General features: G+C 31.0%; 1 protein-coding gene across 2 annotated transcripts in view; it reads left to right on the top strand.

Annotated features, from left to right (window-relative positions):
* Nucleotides 1-6,530, top strand: part of LOC118203946 (uncharacterized) — a 120,213-nt gene extending 113,683 nt beyond the window's left edge. For both annotated transcript variants that reach the window (XM_085814521.1, XM_085814520.1), the window contains one exon: nucleotides 4,691-6,530. In XM_085814521.1, coding sequence (XP_085670647.1) covers nucleotides 4,691-6,289 — 1,599 coding nt within the window. In that variant the 3' untranslated portion in view covers nucleotides 6,290-6,530. The remainder of the gene's footprint in view (nucleotides 1-4,690) is intronic.
* Nucleotides 6,531-19,859: the final 13,329 nt, after the last annotated feature.

The raw sequence follows: 19,859 nt of genomic DNA, 5'->3' as shown, positions 1-19,859 counted from the left end.
GCGCAAACGCATATGCGCAGTCGTAAATGTCTTGCGCGCCCACGAAAAACGCCTATGCGCATGCGCAGAATGATTTTAGCTTTGAGGTCCGGATTATAGATCATTCCGGATTATGGGTGTCCGAATTAACGACTTTTGACTGTATATTCTAAATCATTTGAACATATATATCTTAGTTTTACTCCATAGTAGTTTTGGGGAGTTTTGAAATGGGGTTACAATCATCCTTGCTCTAAACTGAACTGCATAACTTTACTTATGCAAATATTTTTAATTAATTTAACTATTAATTGGTGTAATATGTAGGAGTATTCTGGTAATTAAAACTGGTAGTATTCTTCCAGTATTAATTGGGGTAATGTATAGGAGTATTCTGTGTTAATTTTGTCTCTATTAATAGTTAATCTATATAAATATTATAACAGGGTTTAAAATTTTACTTAGCTCTACAAATATTAGAAACTTTTATTCCTTTTCTTTTTTCTCCTAACAATGTAAAAATTATGTAATACAGTCAAAAGTTATTAATCCGGACTCGCCGGGACTTCGGCGATTCCGGATTATCGATTTTTCCGGATTATAGATCATCAGTTTAAATCTGGTAAGATGGCATGCAGAAAATATAAAATTAAAAATATGAAACCGTAATTTATGAAATAAAGAACAATTATGATTTAAAGGGTATCAAAATTTCCAAAAAATTATAATATTTATGTGTTTACTTTATTAAACATTTCTTTCAATGTAAGTTGTTTAAGTTGCTTCGTTTTTTTATGTGATAATACATTCTCTTTAATTCTATAAACAGACATAATTTCTCGTTCAGTTACAAAGTTCCGCTGTTCAAGTCTTATAATTGCTGTGTCGAGAATACCGACTAATTTGTCAATCGAAATTTTTTCGTTTTCAATAACCTCTGTCACTTTCTTCACTATCGGAAGCGAATTATAATGATGAGGAATTTGATTTAAATCATATCAAAGATGGATTACATCGAGATGAAATACTACATTTAGTAAGGAATTATAAGCCAAATAAAATAAAAGCATCTGCCCTGAAGATAAGGATAGTGCTGACAGATCAACTTCCAATTCATTGCGCGCCGCGGCGTTAAAGATAAACAAAGTTTAGATAACGTTAACTTTAGATAAACAAAGGATATGTCTTTATCCATTTTTTGCAGCAATTCCACTTTTTGTTTAATGGACTTCGAAACATACTTTCACTTTGTAGATCCTTTACATATTAGTAAATATATATAAGAAATTCTATTTGACATAATTGAAAGTTCAAGCTTACTTTTATAAAAATTGCTCTAACAGTCTGCAAAAAATAATAAGCCGAATCCAATTCGAAGATTAAGGAACAACGCAATCTGCAACATTAACTGAATTAGATAATTTTAGCTTAGCTTATACCGTCCGTTATACATTAAACGCACATTCGTAAACATATTTTGCGCACACGCGTATTCGCAGCCGTAAAGGTTTTACGCGCATGTGTCAACAAGACGCATGCGCAGAAAGTTAGTAGCTTTGAGGTCCGGATTATAGATCATTCCGGATTATGGGTGTCCGAATTAACGACTTTTGACTGTACATCATTTGTACATCAATAATAGTTGCTAGAATATTTATATGCCGTGTATTGCTTTTTATAGGTTTATAATATATAACGTGTGCAGTGCTCATTTTCTGCATTTGGTAGATAAAATGGACAGGAATGTATGCAGTTTTATTTGTTTGTACTCTTATCATTGTTTATTCAGTTTGTAACAAATTTTCCAAATTCAAGTCCCTTAAAAAATTCTTAGTGACCGCAATGCCGCATTCACCTGCAATAGATTCAAAAAATTTCGTAGAAATTATAATGCAAAACAGCTTAACTACGGGGCTGTGGATGTAATTACATGTACTTTCAAATAAGAGAACGTCGCCATTAAAAAATGAAAAGAACATGCAGTTAGAAAATTAAGTGTATTCTTGACTATGGAATTTTATTATTACATATATATAGAGAGAGGACATAATATAATCAATATTTCTTTAGTAAATAAATTTGAAAACCAAATTTCAAAATGAAGAAGTGTTAATTTTTTAAAAGGCATATGAGGGGAAACATGCAAGTGTAATTATGTTAAAGTTATAAAGAAATAGATTTAGACTAAACTTCTGTGTCTGTTATGATAATTGCAATTTCAGATTGCATAATCTATGCCAATTTGAGGTTGCTTTTCTGTCTAATTTTAAAATCTGTATAGAATAAAATTAAGAGACAAATGTGATACTTGTCTATAAATTTAAAGTATGTGCTTCTTCATATATTGTTGCTGTTTCCTTATAATAGAATAATTCAAAAACAGTATTGTTGATCAAGGATTAAAAAAACAATCTTGGTAGAAGTATAGAATATACTGATTGCATAAAACTTCTGCAAAGTTTTCTTTTTAAATGTTTCAGCTAATACCGTTACATTTTTGCTCACCAAATGAAAGCTGAAATATGCTTTTTTTAAAATTTATTACAGCAATTAGAGACATATAAATGAGTGTCTTTTGATAACTTTGTATATGTTAAAACAGTAAAATATTGCTTTAATAGCAAAATGTATTATTAAATTCTTTAATCTCAAAATACAAAAACTATCTGAACATTCACAGGATTTTTCCCTTTTTATCAGGTTCCATCAAAGATTTTGTTGCAAATTTTCTTTTTAATGTAGTAATATTTTGTTGAGAGTTATAATATTAAAACATGATATTCTTAAAAGCCATAGTAAAAGTTTTATAGAATCTTCTATTGGCAAACATTTGTTTATTTGGTGGCATAGTACTTTCAATTTTTATATATTGCAATGTTATAAAACTCAGTTTTCAGATCAGTTTTTTTTTTTTTATGTCTGTTATACCTTATTTTAAAGATCAAATGAAAAATAACAAGGTTACTAAACATCATATTTTATCTTATTTGTTACTTCATAAATTTCATATCTGCCCATGAAAACTTTGAAAATACATATACGCATTTGTAACACATATTATAATTCTACAATATGCTGTTCCAAAATTTTCAGACATATTTTCTTGAACACCTAAGAATATTTTAGAGTGTAAATACAAGATACACTCATAAGGTAATTAGAAAATTTCTTATCAGTAAGAAAGAGATTACTAACTTTCAAATAAATTTATCTCCTTTAAAATAATTGTCAGAGAAGTTTACAGTTTTTCCAATGCTTCTTCATGCCATCAAAACACCATTAATAGACATTGGAACTAACTTTTTGCAAAATACACATTTAATAACCGAGACTTTTTTTAAATCTCTTTCCTTTCATGGCCATCTTAGGCTTCAGAAAGAGGAAAAAATCAGCTGGCAGTAAATCAGAAGAATATGGTGGGTGATTTTTATCTTTGCAGTTGAATGCTTAACAAAATATTGTTTTAGAGACAATGCTGTATGGGGGTCTAGCATTATCATGTAAAAGAAACCATTGTCCAGAATAAAAAAAATTCTTTCCCAACTCACTTTATCCTTTTTCTTAAATCAAAAGACCCCTCCTTGTAATTAGTTAATCGGTAAAGATACCGATTAATCGATTGATTTTCAGGGACAAATTCATGGTGAATATCCTTTGTAATGAAAAAATTCAAACATCACCTCATTTATTTTGACATATCTTCATGCCCCTCCCTTTTTTAATGGGAGAAGACAGTTTTTTTTTTTTCACTGTGCATTTTTTAAATTTTGTTTATTTCTTTGTTTCTGCATCATATCGTAAATGCAAGGTCTCATCTTCCACTACTATCATAGGCTTTAAGAAATTTACTGTCCTGTCTCAGAGTAGTCAGAATATCTCGATAGCACGCTTTTCTGTCTTCTTTTTTTGCAGTTCTGTCAAAACCCTAGTATCTCAAGTGTGTTTTTCAAGATGACCTGCATCCACTAAGGAGACATTTTCAATAGCTGCATAAAAGGGTTTGATAGTGTTATTCTCTTTTCATAATTTATTAAAAGCAACAGTAGAAATTTGTCAAGCTATGATTGAAGGTATGAAGAAAACAGTCACTAAAAATGTAATATCTAGTTTAATTATAAGCTCTATCAGTTTTAAATATGGTGATTAAAAAATTGTCAAAAGTTCTCTGCAGTTTTTATTGGATTAGATCAACGAATAAATCTGGGTTAAATCAAAACTCATATGATCTGTAAGAATTGATCTAACTTCAGTTTTTGTATGCAGAAACTAAGTAAAAATAAGGTAAGTATATAAAATGTGTTACTTTATCTGTGTATGAACAACTTAAAACTATTAACCCTAAACTGATTTTATAAATAGAAACTTTTATAAAACTTTTTATATTATGTAGATTATTAATTGTTGCTACATTTTGAAACAATGTTCCACATTCATAAAACATTTGAAGTTTGTTTCAAATAATGTACATGTGGCTAATGTGTGATTAAATCTATTATTTAATTTTGTTTAGTCATATTTCAGTGACATAGAATTTAAACCTTTTGTATTCCAGTAACCCTACTTAAATACATTAGCGTACTTCCTTTCATAAATAAAACTGAAACCATAAACTACTAAATTCTTGCTTTTATCATGGATTATAGCGTTTCAGATTTCATTATCTATTGTACTGTATTATAGACAGACCTTATTGTTTTTGTTTCATTTTTAGGTGCATTGTATAAAGAAAGAATGTGAAGATAATGTCAATCCTGACCACTCTAATGAGGAAAGTGATGCTGTTCCTAAATGTTTATCTGCTGTTAGTGAAATCTCTACTGATTTTGCTGTGAATGAAAATTCAGAAACAATAGTTGCTAACTTTTCTGATGTAATTATCCCATCCTCTTCAGGTATAATACTTACTTCTAATAAAGATTTCAGCAATATGTCTCCTAGTTTCAGAGAAACTGAAATCTCTGATTTACCAGAAACAAATTTAGACACAAAAGTTGCTAACTTTCCTGATGTCATTATCCCATCCTCTTCAGGTACAATGCCTTCTTCTAGTAAAGATTTCAGCAATGTGTCTCCTGTTATCAGAGAAACTGGAAGCTCTGACTTACCACTTCCTTTTCCTGTTAATTCTGTTGTAAGGGAAGACTCGAAAAAACAAAATGTTGACTCTGGTAGCAAGCATATTTTACCTACAACTGTCAATAGCTTGAAAAACGAATTCTTTGCAGATTGTAGTTCTGTTCCATTAACACCTGTACATTCATCAATTGTTGTTGAAAGTGCAGATGTTTCTCAGTTGAGTAAAGAAGAAAACTGTTCTAGCACATTGCCATTTCCATCTGATACAACCAAAACATTTTCTAAAAATCATGAAACTGCCAATCCTGGGCTAGAATATTGTTATGAGCAACAATATGATCTTGATAGAAGTCATGTTAATATTGAAAATCATAGTGAACAAAGTTTGAACAGAAATGCTTTGAATACTGAAGTTTTGAATATCTCTGTAACAGAAAACACGTTTATACAGAATTCTTTGCATGAAAATAATGAAAACAGTGATAAAGAAAATTCTGGAGATGTACAGAATATTTTGCAGGAACATACATGTGCATCTGATACTGATAATGGTAATGAGGAGTTCAGTTCTAGTTACGTATCTAATCAGGAATCTACTGATCAAAGTATTTTTCCAAAAATTATTCATTCAGTAAAGGAAGATATTCCTTTGATACCATCCTCTTCAAATTATTTTACTGAGACAGGAACAGTGTTGGACAAACAGTTTATAGAGGCAGGAACTTCAGATGTTGTGCCCATCAAAACAGTTATAAATAGATTTAAATCCCAGTCTCTTAATAGCAAGCAGCAAAGTAATAAGAATAGTTTTAATGAATTTGTGTATACTATATCAGACTCCAGTAGTGAAGAAAGTGATGTTGAAGTTATTTCATGTAGTATGCAACCTAAGCCTAACAGTGTTGTTAATAGTCCATTAAAAAAAGGAGAAAATACTCCACATCCTACTGTGATAAGTGTCAAAGCTGCTCAAAAATCCATTAAAAGGCCTAATTCAATTGAAGATTTTAGGAGGAAAAAGAAAAAAATATCAAATGTGGTTAATTCAAAAACTGAGCATCCAGCTGCTTTATCTAATGATATAAACAAAAATTCAAAAGCAACAAACTCTCAAAAGGAATGTACTGAGTCCACTAAAGAACATGATGATGACTCAGATGTTGTTGTATTAGATAGTGATAATGATGATTGTTTTGTAGTGTATTTAAAAAATGATGTAATTACTATTGATTAATAGTTTGCATATGTTAGAAAGGCAATCTGCTAATTTTAGACATGCGATCAGTTAAATTTTTCAGCAATTTTATCATTTTTTAATCTCAATATCTTTAACATGTAAATCACTGTATTTCAATTCATTTTATACTGGATCATGCTTTTTACCTGTTTTTATGTATAAATTTATCAAAAATATGTAAATATGTATATCATTATTTTAAAATGGAAGACCAAATAAACTTCTAATTATTTTTAAATGTATACTAATTCATAAATGATAAAAATTTTGTGTAATTCACTTTTATTCATTGCAGTTGGAATGCTTAACAAATCTTTCCTCTTTTTGAAGAATTTTTTTTAATCCCTTTTCTTTGTGGAAGAGTAAATATAATGTACTCGTAAGTATGAAGTAATAATATGTTTCTTAAATGGTAAAATGACCATTTTCAGAATCTGAAATTTTTCTGTAGAACTGTGTTCTATGAAAGCAAAATCACAGATTTGTCTGATTTGAGTAAAAATGAATTTTTGCCATCATCTAGACCAGGGATTTCCAATCATTTTCTTCCACTGACCCCTTTTAAAAAAGTGGTTTCCTTCATTGATCCCCGTATTTCCAACATAGTCATGATACAAATAATTGCACATAAGTGACTTAGACAATTAGATTAAGAATATAAATAAAAGTTTTGGAAAAATATATTATACAGATTTGCTCCCACATTCAGATTTTCCATCTCTTGGAAGCGAATGTTAAAATTTTATTTATAGACAAATCAATTTTAAAATACAAATTGAAGATAATTGTTTTAGGTTAAATGAGATTGATGTCTCTTGCAGTTTATTTTGTGTGCCATTGAACATCGAATATATGTCAGCCAATTAGGATATATGTTTTTGAATTTCATTAATTGTGTCATTATAGGGTTGTCAGCTTCAAGTAAAAATTCTATCAATATGCCTGTGAAATGCTGCAAACAAGTCACCCATGGAGTTCAATTGCTGTTGCATACTAGGCTATTGACCTCTTTATCATCATTGATCCCCTTTAAAGTTTCATCAACACTGACCCCTTTGGAACCCCTGAGAGGATTTCCTTCCCTTTCCTAGAGCTCGGACACTTCTAATTTTAGAAATTAATCCCTAATTAAATCAGAATAAATATATTGGAAAAATTGGCATTTTAATAAATAATTGAAACTTCCAAGATCTTCCAAGATTCTAAAAACATGTGAATATCATTATATTTAAATCATCTTACTTATATATACAATCAGAATGAATCTATTGTAAAAATTGGCATATTAATAACGAAATTAATTCTGACAAAACTTCCAAGGCCTTTAACATTCTAAATACAGCAAGTGTAAGTTTGGTAAGTAAATTACTTTATTTCTAATACATTTGTTCATTCTGAAGTTAAATAACTCTGCAACTGAAAACATGGAATGTAAAAAATAACTTAAAACACTAATTCAGAATTTTGTTAAAACGCTAAGTTGGAGGGATGAAGGTCCATTTATATAAAAAATATAGGGATTTGTAACTTTGCAAAGGGGGGGGGTTGGACAAATATATCCCTATTCCAAAACTGAAGTTATAAAATCTCATTGTGTGATATCTAATCTTTTGATTACAATGTTTGAATCAAGCTGTGTGCCTAATTGCAACATCAGAAGTGTTAATATTTGCAGATCTTTTCTGCAAATCTTATTTTTCAATATGACGGCTGTCTAGCTCATGCTCATCAATTACAAAAAAAATATTTTCTTTTTTCATAAACTGCTTATATATCACTTTCAGCAAGTTAAAATTGTGTTATATTATTAAGATGTTGTCCGATAATAGATCAAATTTACTAGTGCAACTATAGGCCTCAAAGAAATTTCATTATTTATTTCATATAATTTATCATTCTTAATTATCATTCTTAATTCTGAGTGTTAAACACTGTTAATTTTGAATTCTCTTTGACCGTATGGATAGAGTCCATAAATATTGTTGCATGCATACAGGTTTGTAATAGATTGAAAGCACACAGAACCAATGATAAGTTGATGAAATTTATTTTAGTAAAAAAAAACTCTTTACAGTTCTGGAACTTTTTGCAGAAATACTCGTATAGGTCTTCTCATTGTCACAGAACACACTTAGTAGTTACACTTCAAACTACTAAGAATGTTAAACACAATAAATTGCAAAGCGCCTGTAAAGAGCAAAGCTCACATGGAAATATCTCAATATTCCAAAGTTGACTGAAATGAGAAAAAAAAAAAAAAAAAAAAAAAGAGCTGGTGCTTTCTTCATTCTTGTCTAGTTTTTTTTCCGGCATGCCATGAAATCTCTAATACCTTCCATTTCTCTAAATTACTGGAAGGCATGTACGAGTAAAGTTGTATATAAGGGCTTGATAATCAATCATATATGATATATCCCTGTAACCATATCCATACTGATATATAGGGATCAATCAATTATTCAATTACAGTGAAATAGAGACCCTACCACTATGGAGAAATTGGCGAACTTGGCGACAAAAATTAGTCACCAAGACCATCGCCAAATGGATCCAGGATGTCAAAGGCAATGCATTGAAATACCGCTCCTACATTGTAATGTTGTAGCTTCCCTTGGGCTGTGTTTCTTCGGTCCTTTCTGACCCACACAAGTATCACAAGACTAGCACCACTTTTGGATATCAGCCCTTGCATTGCTCCAGTAGAAGCGCTCTCGAGCTCTGTGGGAAGTCGTCATTATTCTGAAGTGGTTTCCTGTTGGATTGCTATGTAATTCTTTAAGGGCTTTCAGGATCTTGGAAATATCAGCTGCCGTCATAATGCCCTTTCCATCATCCGATTCAGTCTTCCAGTATAGCCGTTTCAAATACTGAGTGAGCCCCAGAGAGCCCAATATTGTCTCTAGTATTGTAGATCGAATTGGCCTACTAGGTAGGTTTCCTATTTGAAGGCTTCATTAAATCAATTACGGGTTTAATGTTGCTATCTTCCCACATGTCTTTGCTAACTTCTTCGTCACTCCACGTTTCTTGATCAGCCTATGTTGAAGTTGTAAATTGACATGTGACCAGTTTAACCAGCTCAACCCTGAAATAATATTGGCTGCTTTCTGGGCAGGGACTTCTAGGGCATCGGCGTTATCATGTGATGAACCTTTCTGATGATGGATAGTGATGTCATATCCGTGGTGTCTGTATTCATCTAATTATTTGGTTTTGGAGATTCTTGATATTTAAGAGCTAGGTCAGTGATGACATAATCCAGGTGGCATCACCTTGAACTGCCAAAGTCTTTTTCTGGTAGTAAATGCCGTCTTTTCTCAATGAGCTTACTTTGTCAAAAACCTGCATGCTATCACATGTCAAGTTTTTATAATAAAATATGTATGGTTTTTACATATTTTTTTTAGATATGGCAGACTAAAGGAAGGAAAGGAAAAATGAAAATATACTTGAAAGTCTTAAGTTTTTAAAATAAATAAGACCATTTCAATATAAAATATTTTCATACATAAGATGAGTCACAAATCATAAGAAATACTCAGAAAATTTTCTAAAAATTAGAGAAATTCTGCTTATATTTTTCTTTTCCACAATTTGGATTATCATCTTCCGCATCTAATTTCTTTGTAAATAGTACCATACATAGCCACACATGTATTTCTCTCTATTTATATTTAGTAAATATAATTCTTTTCTATTGTGTTAAATTAATTACTTTACTCACCATATTTTTCATTTATATGTTTTTAAAATCTTTAATTGTATTTTCTACTAAATTTTTCACTTTCACTAGCAGAATAAAAACCTACTATTTCTTGGTTACCAGTTTCAAATATATGAATGCTTGTATTTTCTTTTATTATTGATTCTTATTGATTAATTAATGAATCTATTTTTACCTCATTATATTTTTTATTTATATATTTTAAGTCTTTCATTATATCTTTTACTAAAATTATTTGTTTATCCATTTGATAATGGATAATGATATATTTCCTAATCAATGGATAAACAAATATTATTATTTATCCATTTATTAGGAAATATTTTAATAAAATATTGTGTACTTTGTAGAGGATTCAGGGCTAGGGAGAAACATTTTCCCTCTGATAAATATATAAACTTATTTCATTTTTATATAATCAAAGTATTTATCTTTTATTTAAAACCTCTGAAAATAAATAACCCATCACTGTACCTTCCATTTTCCATATCTTCATCGGAAATATTTTTAAATATCTTTTTCATCATGATTGTTTGCAGGATTAGAGCAGTTTTTTAAAATTTCATTCTCCATATCATAACTTCCATCATCAGCTAATTAAAAACCAACAAAAAGAAGACTAACAGGTCCAATTTCTGTTGTACCATCAAAGGGTGGATAACGGACAATATTAATCATTTATTTTATATAAAAAGTCATCTTAAGGCAGGAGAGTCAGCTCCAGCTGTCATATTTATCCACCTAACTATTAAAATATAGGTTGATAGAATTTATTTATCAAAAGAAACACTTGAGAGTTCTGAAAATTTCCAAAAAAATAGTTGTACTAATCTTCACAATATCAGAGTACAATCAGTAATTATACTTCAAACTGCTAAGAACGTTAAACACAATGCAATGCAGAATGCATGTAAAGAGCGATGCTAACCTGGAGATGTCTCAGTACTCCAAACTCACGCTGAACTAACAACTAAGAGCAGGCACTTGGATACTTTCATTTATGCTATTACCAGCATAAATGCTATGTTATAAAATATAACATTTATAACATAGCATAAATGCTATGTTATAAAATATTTCTCAAAGAGACCATGTGGAATGACAGTAGGTGCCCTCTCTCCAATCTTATATAGTTTCCACCTGGTTGTCGAGCTATTTCTATTACTTTCTACTGGAAGGCATACGAAGGCCGAATTACGGTTATAGCTACATAGAGCATCAGTTATAATTATTCAATATCCATTTCAGTTATACAGGGACTGGATCAAAACGTCGCCAGATTTGACTGTTTTCAGCTATTTATCGCCAAATTTGGACCGCTGACAGTCTGGTGATATCTCATCAATTTAGTGATATAGCCATTTACTCGTATGTTAAATAGAGTTGCCTCCCTTTTCTTACTTCTGTAGCAAGGCCCACCAGCGGCCGAGCGGTAAAGTCGCTGAATACTGGTAGTTCGGTCCGAGGTTCGAATCCCGCGAAAGGGCTGGCTGCATGGATGTTTTCGGGGTTTTGCCCATGTGTAACGTGTATACAAGCCAGTTTCCCTTAGAAAGTCCACCACGAAGGCATTCCTTCCATTAGGCAGATAGCCCTCGAGGCTTTGCCATAATCACACACACACACTTACTTCTGTAGCAAGCTACACTTCACTAGATTTTTCATGTTACATTATGCACAAAAATACAACAGTTTCACATATAATTGCACTAAAAATCATCTATCTATGTACAAAATTCATAATACAGTACAAAGTCTGTAATCCAGACTTCCAAGCCACAAACTTTTTTTTTCTTATGCTTTACGCATGCACGTTGGGAGGATGTGATATGTTAAAAAATGCCTGGCTAATTTATGGCCAGCTGCCATATTTCATTGGGAGGATGATGAAGATGATAGCCGCGAATTTAAAGGTTTTTGGACATCGCAAACTAAAGGTGAAATTTACCAGTTATTGAATTTTGTAAAGAAATATGGAGAAGCGGTAATAAATGAAGATGATATAACAGAAGTTTTTTATTGCGATGACAATGATCAATCACCAATCAACAGACGGCAAAATCTGTAGTATGGTTCTAGATCCAGAAAATACCGCTTTCGATAGGTGGAACTTTGTAACTGAACAAGAAATTATGTCTGTTTATAGAATTAAAGAGAAAGTATTAGCACAAAAAACAAAGCAACTTAAACAACTTGCATTGAAAGAAATGTTTAATAAAGTAAGCAAATAAATATTAAGCTTTTTTTTGTAAATTTTGATACCCTTTAGATCATAATTGCTCTTTATTTCATAAATTACGGTTTCTCATATTTTTAAATGTATAATTTCTGCATGCCATCTTACAAGATTTAAATCAATGATCTATAATCCTGAAAAACCCCTAATCCGGAATCGACGAAGTCCCAACGAGTCCGGATTAGGGACTTTGTACTGTAGTATTTTACCATTTCATTGCTATAAAATATTCCTTCTTCTCCATTTAAATCTTTTACTCTATAACTGTATATATGGAGCGGTATTTTTGGTTCCATAATGTCTGAAGCAATAAAAATCTCTTCTGTAAATGTGTAATCGGTCTGGTTCACGCATAAAATGAACTTTATATTTTGATATTCATGCAAGATCTCGTATTTTATATTTGGGTGTTTTTAGAGGCCTTTCAGCTTCATTCTGTTTATCTAAAAATAAATTATGAGGTGCCATTTACAAAATAAATTAAATAAAAGTTTATCATAACTTATATGATAGTGAGAATGATAGCTCTGTCAAAATGAGAAGACCGTATGATTATTTCTGTGGAAAGTTTGAGAACTGTACTGTATTTTTTAATAAAACAAATTTTATCAAGTTATTGTCAGTTCTGTGTGCTTTCAATCTGTTACAAACGCACACAAGAATATAAATATCAAAGAATGAGACTTGACAGGATATCCCACTGTTAATCCTTCAGTTTGGTAATAATAATTATTCTATGAAACATTTGATTCAGTCATCAATTAAAATATAACAGAAAAAAAATTGAATGTCTTTTATAAGTCATTTTAGCATATCTCCCACCAAAATACTGTAAATTATTTTAAATCCAATGAAATCATGGTAAAATTATTAGACTTGCTAGACAAATAATAGGAGATTATTTATTGGCCAGTAAATGAGAAAACTCTAGAAACTACTCATACATATATATCAAAACTAGAGATAAGATGTTTGCTTAAATTAGAAATAATGCGGCGAAATAACATTTTTGTAATCTTTGGGAATTACATTAACTTGATAGGTTCTGATCATTATGGATTAAGCTTGAATCGCATTCACATTGTTTGTTGATGTGACTAATCTCACTTCTCTAATTTCATCAGACCAAGCCCACGAAATTCATCGTGGTAGGGAGTACAAGATTACGTTTATCATTGGCAACAGCCTTGGGCACCATATAGTTGATAGTACAATTATGCTCAGTTTCATCCCTATTTTGGGAGGCAGCATAGTCTCCCACCCCTCTTCCCCTACCACTAAAACATATGAGAGAACTTTGTGCTCACTCTATGTTAAAGATTTAAAATAAATTAGTTATTTAATGTGGTAATTACTATTGCGTTCCCATGCTGCAAAGACACTATACATTTATAAACATCTATGCCTTCTACGAGATTCGAACCCCCACCCTTCGCTACGATAGTCAGAATCACTATCCACTATCCTGTTACTGACATTCATTTAAGAGTTTAGTGGCAGACATTGTTATCCCCTTCTCCAATTGCATCATTTAAACCAGGGTTGCCATATTACAGCTCTTATGCACATAAAATATATGTATGAAATATGGTACACTAAAACTACTCAATGTCTAGAAGAAAGTAATTACTTGATTTCTTTTTACACAGTTATCGGACATTTCTTTCCATTTTAAACCATTTCACCGCTTTTAAAGTGATATAAATATGGATTTGTGGCTTTTGGAAAATCTAGTTGTAGCTCTGAAACTTTCCTGAATTCCAAGATGCAACTCTAACTGACATGAAGTTTGGAAGCCTCTGATTTAAATAGAATGTGAAAAGGGACACCATTATTCTTTTTCTAATTACTTCATTTATTGTCTTTTTTATGCATCTAAGCTTGCATTTTTCACTCTGCTGGGATGGGTCAATACTTCCTGTGTGTTGTATCAATTGTTGCATCAATTTGCTACAATGCGAATTTTAAAGCGTAACTCTGAAGCACTTTCCTAAGAAACTTTAGCACTCATTTTCAACTCCAAGCAAATAAACCTAAGACTCTCAGATTCAAAATAAGTTATATTACAGTTTTCCATAACTAACATTCACTATCACCAAACTGTTATCTGACATCTTCCTGCCTTAGAATTGACAAAAATTACATATTATTTTTAATGGCTCAAACCTACATCTCCTGATTGCACCAACTGTATTAATGCATGTTATTACAAGTATACAAAGTATGTTATCAGTGTATAAGTAGGTACACTGCTCAAAAAAAAAAAAATGGGACAGTCCTATATCTCCCGATCTACTGGGCCGATTGACAAAATTCAAATTGCGTTCTTCATGTCTCGAAAGCGCGACTTAGGATATATATTAGATTTATATATAGCACTATTCTAACATAGGTATTTTGACACAAAATCGGACTTTTTCTGAAGTAACATACCAATTTTTTTACATATTTCGATTCTACGACTCAAATTACGCCTAAATATGAAATTTTGTAAAATTTGGAGCGAAATTTACGGAGAAATTCACAAATTTATGTTGGTACTTTTTTGTCAGTTTGCACCAAGAATACTTCACTTGGCGAACTTCTTAATATATGGCAACCTAGTTTCCTTAGGAAAAAAAGTCACCATCGTTCCTTTTTTCCAAATAATATTCTTTATATTATATTTTTAATTATAACTTATTATTTTAAGTATTTTTTTCTTTTTCGAATTTCATTTTAATTGTTTAAGTTGCACTTTTTTTTTTTTTTTTTTCGAATAACTGTTTTAAAAATTTCTATTTACCTATTCGAACTGCGTAAATAAAGATGCAGCGTTTATTTATTTATTTATTTATTTTTTTCAAATAGTTTTCTTTATATATATTTTTCGTCATAGCTATTATTTTAGGTCATTTTTAAATTTTTATACTTTTATTTTAATTGTTTGTGTTGCATTGTATCTTCAGATAATTGTTTTAAAATTTTCTATTTATTCCTTCGAACTGAGCATTTTAAATATACGAGTATAACGCGAGAGAAAAATTAGCTTCTTAAAACATGCTTTCTAAGAAGATTAATATAAAAATTTATATTTTTATATATATTTTTTAAAGTTGGGACTTGAACCAAACTGTCAGACTTTTAAAGCTTATTTTACATGGTGGTTATTATTAAAGTTCCACTTTCCGGACCAAATGTTATCAAACTTGGGAATCGTGTAAAGGAGGTTATGAGAATTTATTTTCGGCGGAAAAAAAAAAAGAGTTCAAAAACTCACCATCAGGGGAAAAATGGAGCTGTATACAATATTGTTAAATGAAATAAGACACGAAAACATTTGTTTAAAATGTGTTTAATATTTTCCGAAACGTGTTACAAAGCATGTTCAATGTAGCGTCCAGCATTTTCCGAAAGCAAGTTAAATTATGTTACTGCATTCTCAACAGCAGCTCTTAGCATATCAGGTTTGGTTTTGGTTTGGTTTATTAGATTACGGCAAAGCACTCGAGGGCTATCTGCCTTAAGGGAGGGATGCCTTCGTGGAGGACTTTTTAAGGGAAACTGGCTCGTATACACGCTACACATAGCATATCAGGAGGAATGTTATCAGTGTATCACATTTTTCATTTCTGCCAAATTGTTTAGATTATCACTATAAACAGTGCTTTTGAGATAACCTCATAGACAAAAGTCACAGAGATTGAGGTCTGGTGGGAAGAGGGGAAGTGTTGGCCTATAAGACGTTCATTCGTGAAATGTTGCCTAAGTAACTATACGACACTCTTGAGGTGGTGCCCAGCCCTGCATAAAAATCGTAGTATCTAAAATGCCACGTTACTGCAGTTCATGTATCACGAAACATTTTAATATTGGCTCTAAGTGAGCTGCAATCGCAGTGGTCCAGCTGTCGACTGCTCTTCAGAAAAAAATGGTTCAGTTATAAAACTAGCTGTCATTCAACAGTAAACGGTGTGAAATGACTGTTCTGCAATCGAATGCAGTAGGAGAATGCAATGGAACTAGATAGATAACATGAGAATTTCTTTGGCCCAAATCGATTAAAAACGTTTTGAATCAGTATCTTCATGTTTTAGTGCCGAATTCAGGCTTAAAAAATTACAAATTAGCGATCTGTAAGAAAACGATTTCCAGATTGTACGCACTTGTGAGAGTGATTTGCGATCTCACATTTTCTAATCGCTAATTCGTGGTTTTCACGGACGAAATTCTGACTTACAGGGATGGCGCACTCGACATTTATCGAATTTAACGTCTTTAAATGGTAATTTGCCTACTTCAAAGTTTCTTAAGGGTATACAACATATTAAACCCGTTTAACAAAAGGTTAAGTTAGATTCCGACCCATATTTCGTTTAACAATATTGCATACAGCGCCATTTCCCCCCTGGTGGTGAGGTTTCGAACTTCCTTTTTTTCGCCGAAAATAAATTCCCATGACCTCCTTTACACGATTTCCAAGTTTGATAACATTTGATCCAGTAGTTTTCCTTTTATGACCGTTTCAATGTGGAACTTTAATTATAACAACTCTGTATATTATTAAATTTTAATTTGAAGCTATGCGTTATATGTATACCATGCGTAAAATTTTCGCTTCTATGGAAAAATAAACAATCGAAGCAAATATACTTAGTATAATGGACCAAAACTGAAAACATTTCCCCTCCCCCCGAAAATAAAATATTGAAATTTCGAACTTGAATTTACTGGGTTATCGAAATATTTAATTTGACTTATCTTCCAAGTCCTAGTTCCGACAACAATTCCGTCAAAAATTCCGAATTACTTAAGTTGAAGTAAAAGATTTAGTATATATTCACTATATGCTAATAAAGTAATCAGAGTGTAATAAAAATAGATTATAGAATTTACGCTGATGTAACTTTTTGTCTGACTGCACAACATGTAATGGAAGAGAAGGTTTGTAGAGATCTGTTTTTGACATGCCTCTAAAAGTAGATGTCATATTAATTTTGTCTCTTCAATGTCAAACACTTTCCTTTGAGAGGCAACTTTAGTTTTTGAGAAAGAAAAAAAATCACAAGAAGACAAATTTGAAGAACATGCAGGACGATTGAATATACATACTTATTTTCCGAACACAAGCGGTTCTCCGACTGGTTATTGAATAATGAAAAGATGCATTGTCATGCAATACAAAACATTTGGAATACGTTTTCTGGCTGAATAACGTAAGATCAAAAGTCATCTGCTTAATTCACATCCATTTACAAGTCAACTACTCGGGCAATTGCAGAATCGTTTTGATCCTGAGCTTGTAAGACAAACCTAACATCACTGGACTTAAACACTTCTTTAATCTTCCGAGAACGTTCCTTCTTTAGCTCATATTCCAAGAATATTAAGTGAATACAATTATTGCCAAAGAAATTGAATATTCATTTGCACTACGGCTTTGGTAGTTTACTAACGAGTTAACAAAACTTAAATTCTGCTTTTTGTGTCAAAGAATACAACAATATTTTAAGTATTTACAAATAAAATATTAAATTGGAGCCTCATCAGTTGCCTAGCATTTGAAAAAGAAAAGATTGTTAAATACTAATTGTTTGCTGCTCAGTCTAACCCAGGCTGCATGGTTGGTTTTCGTAGTTTTTTAGGTTCTCTTTACAAAGATTCTCTATGAAAGCATCTTAATCAAATAGCTCTCATGTTCTTTCTATGTTCAAATAACCAACTAACCTAGATTAAGCGCGATTTCCAAGTGAAGTTACTAGTAAAATCCGAATACTCATTAAAAATCATGTAGCTAGCCAATCGGGAGTAACATGAAAGATACGGAACCAATAATTGAAATGTTGTTACGGTACGCTGTTTCTTAACTTAGATGGTCATTCCTTAATTAAATAGCCCACCAACGGCCGAGCGGTAAAGACGCTGAACACTGGTAGTTCAGTTCGAGTTTCGAATCCCGCGAACGGGCTGGCCGCATGGGCGGTTTCGTGGTTTTCCCCATGTGTAACGTGTATACGAGCCAGTTTCCCTTACAAAGTCCTCCACCAAGGCATCCCTCCCTTTGGGCAGATAGCCCTCGTGTGCTTTGCCATAATTAAATAATCCAATTCAATCCTTAATTAAATATAATTGATTTGTAAATTCTACTAGAACTGACCGTAAGAATTGAAGTGGAAATAAGTAATATGGTGTGCAATCTTGATTAATATAAAATTAAAAATATTTGCATAGAAAAATGTTTGCATTCAGACAGAAAGTTTTTTGAAATATTTGCAATTACTTTATAAGAAGGATTTATTAATAACCGTAATAATTACTTATTATATTACTGATGATTAGGATTCAGTTCTTGGCAATTACATTCTAAATTAGAATTTTAAGGATATAATGAAAATACGCTACGCACAAAAATACATTTTAGGAAAAAAAAAATGAGTTGATTTTTTATGTTTTAAAACTTCTTAAATTCATTTAGTAAACATCGTATCCTCGTTGTTTATTGAATCCAGAATGTTGGTGTCGTTTATATAATTATTCTTACTTGTCCACAGAATCTGCTGACTTATCCAGCCATTAAGTAGCTGCAGATCATTTCTACATAACCATTGAACTTCCATTAATTCAGTCGCTAGAGGGTTGTATGTTTATATCATAATTTGACTTTTATAAAAAATGATTATTCTAAATATTATGTTTCTATAAAAATATATTGTGCTTTAAAAATATGGATAATAGTATCAGCCGCTCTTTCAGCCACTTCAAAAGCAACAGTTTGTTTAGAAATAAATTATGCAGTTAATGTCATAAAATTCAAATAAATATCAAACGAAAATTCTCAGTTTTAGACAATTCGATTTAAACGAAGTAAAGTAGCAGACGATAAAACGCCGAAGGTAAAAATTTACCCTTACAAAAACTTACTCTTAAATTTTTTAAAAAAAAGAAAAGATACGAGAGAAATTTTAAAAAAAAATAGTTAAAAATTTGAATAATATCATCTATAATTTAAAAAAATAGCCTTTCTTATAGTATTGATAAATATTTATTACGCGTCATTGAGGGAAAAAATGTCATATAATTAATTCTCCGTAAAATTTTACTTGAAGTTTAAGGTTAAAAATAGCTGTGGCAATTCAGTGTAACAAAAATCCATAGACCACATTATCGCTCAAAAAAAAGGTGCCAAATTTCAAAACGCGAAATTATGTAAATTCGTGTATATCTTAGAAAAATTTGAATAAAAAAGTCTAATTTTTTGCAGATATGCTTAAAAATACACCTACTTTAAGATGATGGTAAAAATTTTATAGGTTATAATTCAAAATTTTTTTCGAAAAATCTATAAAAATTATTTAAAAATAGAAATCTAAAAAATAAGACACAAAAAATGGGTAAATTTTATTTGGAATGAACCTAAATTTCGAAATGTGAGAGAAAAAATAAAAAAAATTTAGTAAAAAAAGAGATATTAATAAATATTTGCCAAATTCAATTAACATTGAGGAGCTAAAATTTTGAGAGCTAATATTTTAAAAACTACTCGTACGATTTTTACAAAACTTGGTATTCTGGCATAATTTGAGCCGTAGAATCGAAATATGTAAAAAAATTGGTATGTTATTTCAGAA

Source organism: Stegodyphus dumicola, chromosome 4 (genome assembly GCF_044657685.1).
Source record: "Stegodyphus dumicola isolate Sdum_Otavi_A_Nest chromosome 4, ASM4465768v1".
NCBI classification, from domain to species: Eukaryota; Metazoa; Arthropoda; class Arachnida; order Araneae; family Eresidae; genus Stegodyphus; species Stegodyphus dumicola.
This window is presented reverse-complemented; position numbering and strand designations above follow the sequence as displayed.